Genomic DNA, 6,127 nt, shown 5'->3' with positions numbered 1-6,127 from the left:
GAGTAAAAATTTATGAATGAATTGGTTTTCTTAGTGATAGCAAAAGAGATTAAACAAAATATAAATTAAGATAAAAGGAAATTTTAATGAATATAGGAAATCAATGAAGCAAAGAAAAAACAAAAGGCCAAATTTATTTTCTTTTAAAAATATCCTAATGTTACGTTAATGAAGTAATAATAAACAGTGATAGTTTTCATAGTCCAACTGTGTAAGGGGACATAACATATTCAATTCCCAAATATTGTTTATAAATGTTGTTTAAATTTAAAGGGGGGTATGCTATAGAGATTTGCATTGTTATGAATCTTGTTCTACTGATACAAATTTAAGGCCAGTTTTGCTATATGAGTGTTTCTGCTCTTGATTAGGGTATTGTGATTAGGGTATTTGATAATGTCTAATTAAGAAATATAGGTTAATAGATATTCATCTATTGTAGTCAAGTGTGTAGTCATGCTAGTTAGGTTTTCTAGATACATAGAGATATATTTCAGTTAGATAGATCTTTCAAAGACTGACAGAATTAGGCATTTAAAATGTTTTAAGAACTTAGGACATTTCATGTCAGTGAGACACATCTGCTCCTGGAGCACCAAGCTACTTCAAGAAGAGGATGAGTACTGAAGAGGTTCCTTATGGTATTCGTTATCCATTTGGGCAAGAAACTGCTCTGTCCTGGACTGCCTAACCGGACTTGCAGGACCCACAGAGAAATGACTGCTGAACTTCCTTATAGATCTGATGGTCCTTCAGGGTTCTTGCTCCAGGAAAGAGTCTGCAAGACATTCTGCAGGATACGGAAAAAAAGTGACCCTGTTTAGCCTGTTTGCATATTTTGCAGCTATACACCCGATTGACTAAGAATTAAGCTGCTGTGATCACTAAGACTCTGACTACGCATTAATTGAGTGTATTGTTTCATTAAGTTACAACCATTTAAACACTAAGTTAAGGTGTAGTTCACTATGTGCAGAGCAGCTTGACAGTAGATGATACGACTCTGAGATGAAAATGAGCTTGGGTGACCAAGAAAAAGGATGTGAAGGAAAGTTAACATAGTAGCAACAGAAAATTCTAACAGGTGAGAAGCAGCTAGTGTCTACAAAAGTTACATTTGATTATAAGCTTGAACAATGGACTACCTTTTTGTCTTTTACTTTTCTCTTTGTGTGTGTGGGGGGTGACAGTGTTGAAACAGGGTTTCTCTGTGTAACAGCCCTGGCTGTCCTGAAGCTTGCTTTAGAGACAGACTGGTGTCCTGGATCTCACAGAGATCCACCTGCCTCTGCCTCTGGAGTGCTGAGATTATAGGCATGTGACATGACCGCATGGCTGGAGTGCCTTACTTGATCTTACTTCTTATTTAATGTGTGCATGTTGCCAGACATTACTGGAAATTTTTACTTGTTTTTATTTTGTCTAATTTTATACATGTATACAAGACAAATGCTCATATATACTCCCATTACTCTCCTGTGCCTCTTCCAATCCTACTGATGCTGTTCTTTATGCCTAGTCTCTCTTTCCTATGTGTGTGTAAGTGCACGTGTGTAGGACTTGTACAGGTAGTCACAGCTATTGCAACTCAATGATTGTAATGCCTGTGTCATTTCCAGAAGACTGTGCTTCATAGGAGTGCACTCTTCCCTCTGGTTCTTACAGTCTACACAGACACATAAGTGGTCATGTAGCATGAACCGCTTATTGGTCTAAATAATAAAAACCCCAAGTCAGATATAGGGGCAAATGCTGAAAGATCAGAGAAGCAGAGCAGTCAGCCACTAGTTCTACCTCTACCAACTCCTCAGACCAAACGGGCAATCCTGTCTGTAGGAATTCTCAGACTGAAAGTGCTGAGCTCCTGTCTCCTCCCATCTTCTGCTCCTCTCTCCACCCAGACATATCCCTTCCTGTCTCCATCTTTCTAATGCTGGAATTAAAAGCATGTGACTCTCAAGTACTAGGATTAAAGTTGTGAGCCATCACTGCCTGGTTCTGTTTCTCTTTTATACTAGATCAATCTTTAGTAGCCCAGAATGGGCTTGAACTCACAGAGATCTGTCTGCTTCTACCTTCTGAATGCTGGGATTAAAGGTCTGTGACCCCACTGCCTGACCTCTATGGCTAGGTAGTGGCTTCGATCCACACTCTGATCTTTAGGCAAGCTTTAATTTTTTTTTAGATCACAAACAAAGTATCACCACATGTCGAAAATGCTGAGAGTAAGTAACTGTTAAGGGCTCAGCATTACAAAGGACTTTGAGCTATACTTCCTGCTTCCAGGCCCAGTGAAGACTTCTGGTTAGTTTTAATTGACAAAGTCTGACTTTTATATTTTTTATTTCTATTTTCTGAACTTATAAAGGCAACTAAGACAAAAATGCCAGGGTGCCTAGGCATTTTTGCCTGAGGGCTTGTCCGCACATGGAGCCCAGAAGTGCCAGCCATGCTGTTTGGCTAAAATCATAACAGTCATCATTTTGAGCAACTCTGTCTTTCAAATCACTTCCATTATTTATTTCTGGTCCTAGAAGATGCCCCAGACTCTTTTCCTCCTTGGCTCTGGAAACAGCTAAAGGAGACAACACTAAGTAGCATTTACTAATTTGAAACATTGATGGAGAGAACATGTGCCCAAGGATGCAATTCCAGGGTCTCAATAAACAAGTGCCTGAGGATGCAATTCTAGGTCTAAGCAAACATGTATCAAGGATGCAATTCCGGGTCTAAGCAAGCATGTGCCTGCAGATACAATTCCGGGTCTAAGCAAAAAGCTCATTATTAGTTGACTCTCTTTCTTAAATTCTTTTAAAATGCCTCTTCCAAAAATTGGACAATTCTTTACCTTGCCACACTAGTGACTGTGAAGAAAATTTATATTTTAGCAACGCTCATGTATGCACTGATAAACTTGAAAGTTAAAAATTTAAAGTTCTCGATTAACAAGATTATATAATTTTGTGGATGATGATTTATATAGCAAATGAAATGAACAAATTTATGTGATTCTTTAAATTCACTTTCATATAAATAGCCTGCCTGTTCTTTCTTTCTGAAGGCCCAGGGATCAATTCCCAATGGTTCTCAGCCTTTATATTCTCCAATTCAGCTACAAAAGGATCTGATTTGGACCAAAGAAAGATGTGGCTCTGCTTGAGGTAGGAGAGGGTCGGTGATGGCAGAACTTAACTAGAGATTTGTTGCCTCTTTATTGTGCCATCTACTGTTCGTTTTTGATGACATAGCTTCACACACATTTGTTTCATACACTTTTATTGATTTTAATAAGTAGACAAAATATGACTTTAAGATAGATAGTGCAATATGTAGAAAAATTTAAATGACACACAATTAGAGATAAAACTGGTAAAAAATAAGACAAATTATATTTTATTCTATGTCGTTCTCTTTCCCATGGAGTCTGTTATATTAGTTTCCTCCTTAAGGAACCTGGAGCCATGTCTTCTCAATTCTAGCAGGTGATTGCTAAGCCTTCGTGATCCACCATGTGAAGACACAGAAGCAAATGTGTGAGTGATAGAATTCATTATGGAGACAACTTTCCTTGTCGTAAGTAATTTCATAGCTATACATTTTTGGAAAAAATTTTAAATTTCTTTCATAGCCCTTTAACTACATATAAAAGATTATTTGATGGCTTTCTGAAAGGCAATTCTTTCTTGTCAAACAAAATTTATTGAATTAACTTTTATTGTTTGGCTACATATGTAAGTATATACAACCATATACAAATATAACTATACACCAGGTACATATCACGTTATTGTAAAATATTTTATGCTGGTAAATATTTAAAGATTATTTTTCTTTTAGAAAGGTACCATATTATTTAATCTAATAGATGATATCACTTATTAATACAAAAAGCTTGTCTGGTGGCACACATCTGTAATATTGGCACTGAGGAGGCAAAGGCAGGAGGATTGCCACAAATGGAAAGGTAGCCAGAGTTACACAGCAAGGCCACCTTAAAAGATCAACAGAAAGTTTATTTGCTTTCACCCAGTAAACTCAAGAATTATTTATAAGACACAGCCATCGCAAACCAGGAACTCACAGTAGACGACATAACACGACTATCACAACACAGGAAGATTGGTTATTGTGAATTCTGAACGCTACTAAGAAGTGAGATCACTTTGCTGGCAGGAGAGAACCAACACCACACGTTGTCCTTTGGTCTTCACACTTGCACAACAACACATTCTCACTCCCATGCACACAAAGGAAATAAATAACAATGTAGTAGAAGCTGTTTTTTTTTAAATAGAGTAAACTCAGGCTTTTTATTTTATTTTTCAGATTGTGATAGTTTGTTTTTAGCTGTGGATCCTGATTTTATACTGAAACCAAATTCAATTTTATTTCAACACACCATTGTTATTCTCTATTTCGTCTTGCCTACATTTGATGATGGCAAATCACACATCAGTGACAGAGTTCATACTTCTCGGATTGACAGATGATGTCAACCTTCAAGCTATTCTTTTTCTCTTTCTGCTCCTAACTTATATCTTAAGTGCCGTGGGAAACTCAGCCATCATTCTCTTGACCCTACTGGATTACCGCCTCCAGACTCCTATGTACTTTTTCCTCCGAAATTTTGCATTTTTGGAGATATCTTTTACCTCTGTCTTTGTTCCCAAAATGCTAATCAATATTGGAACTGGAGATAAGACTATTTCCTTTGCTGGTTGCTTCACACAGTATTTTTTCGCAATTCTTCTGGGAGCCACCGAATTTTATCTCTTAGCAGCTATGTCCTATGACCGCTATGCCGCCATTTGCAGACCCCTGCATTACACGACTGTCATGAGTAGAAGACTTTGTTTCCTACTGGTCCTAGGTTCCTGGTTCTCTGGTTTCATAGTTGTTATGGTGCCACATGCCATGACTCTTCAGTTGCCTTTCTGTGCCTCCAACATCATCAATCATTATTGCTGTGACTACACTATATTGCTGCATTTATCCTGTTCAGACACACATTTCATAGAAGTGATCCAGTTCTTCCTGGCTGCCATGACCCTCATCTTCACCTTGCTGCTGGTGATTCTCTCCTACACACACATCATCGGGACAATTTTGAGGATCCCCTCTGCTCACCAGAGGAAGAAAGCTTTTTCTACCTGTTCCTCTCACATGGTAGTGGTCTCGCTTTCTTACGGAAGCTGTATTTTCATGTATATCAATCCTTCTGTTAAAGATGCAGCAAATTTTAATAAGAGAGTGGCTGTTTTAAATACCTCTGTTGCTCCTCTGTTAAATCCATTTATCTACACTCTCAGAAACAAGCAAGTAAAAATAGCTCTCAAAGATATGCTAATCAGGATGATAAATTTCTCAAAGAAGTAAAATTATTTGATGCTTGGTCCTATAATAATAAAAGTACAGAAGATTATAATTGTACATATAAAATGTACCTTCTACATAATTTATTTATTAAATTAAGCCATTTTTTTCTATAAAGATGTGTTCCTGTGTTTCTTTTTATACTTAATTACTATTGTTTTTATTTATAGCTAACTTAAAATTTTTTCATTACTCTTATTTATGTACATGGGTGCTTTTCTGTTGTGTTCCCACTCAAGCACTAGCAAAACTGAGAATGTTAAATACAGATGCTTGTCTCTTCAAGGAAAGATGTTTATATCACCTGTTTTCCGTTCAGAAGCCTGGGGACCGATGTGGTTAATAACCTGGTGACCTCTAAGCTCTCTGAGTGACTAGGGCACAGTGACTATCTAGAGCAAGATTCAGTAAAGCATTCAAGTATATATTTGCACAGTATTAGTGCAAATCACAGAAGAAATAAGTTGGTTTAAAATTCCTATTTGATAGTTCGGCTACACCAAGGCTTAATTATACTAGCATCATATGCATACTTTGTGGATAACTGATAGTGAAAGGGTTTATTATTTTCTTATCTACACTGTAATCGAGTCATTAGTTTACTCATTGTTTCTTTGCGATTTTAAATACTATCACCAGTACATTTTTAGTAATTCAATTGGATATACGGTTTTAAAACACAGATTAAAAATTACATGTTGTTAGGTATTCAAATCCCACATTATTTATTTTGAAATACACAATTGTTTAAGGA

The 6,127-nt window shown here is 36.8% G+C and overlaps 1 protein-coding gene across 1 annotated transcript; it reads left to right on the top strand.

Moving 5' to 3' along the window:
• The first annotated feature begins 4,437 nt into the window (after positions 1 to 4,437).
• On the top strand, positions 4,438 to 5,376 carry LOC142838783 (olfactory receptor 2AP1-like). Its single transcript, XM_075954400.1, has one exon. It carries the CDS (start codon positions 4,438 to 4,440, stop codon positions 5,374 to 5,376), a length of 939 nt encoding a protein of 312 aa, XP_075810515.1.
• Positions 5,377 to 6,127: the final 751 nt, after the last annotated feature.

Source organism: Microtus pennsylvanicus, chromosome 20 (genome assembly GCF_037038515.1).
Source record: "Microtus pennsylvanicus isolate mMicPen1 chromosome 20, mMicPen1.hap1, whole genome shotgun sequence".
Classification (NCBI taxonomy): Eukaryota; Metazoa; Chordata; class Mammalia; order Rodentia; family Cricetidae; genus Microtus; species Microtus pennsylvanicus.
The sequence above is the reverse complement of the archived record's forward strand: the minus strand, read 5'-3'. Positions and strand labels throughout refer to the sequence as shown.

What these genes read in the sequence shown, in the direction of transcription:
- LOC142838783 (XM_075954400.1), top strand. Translation starts at nt 4,438, where the DNA reads ATGGCAAATCACACATCAGTGACAGAGTTCATACTTCTCGGATTGACA.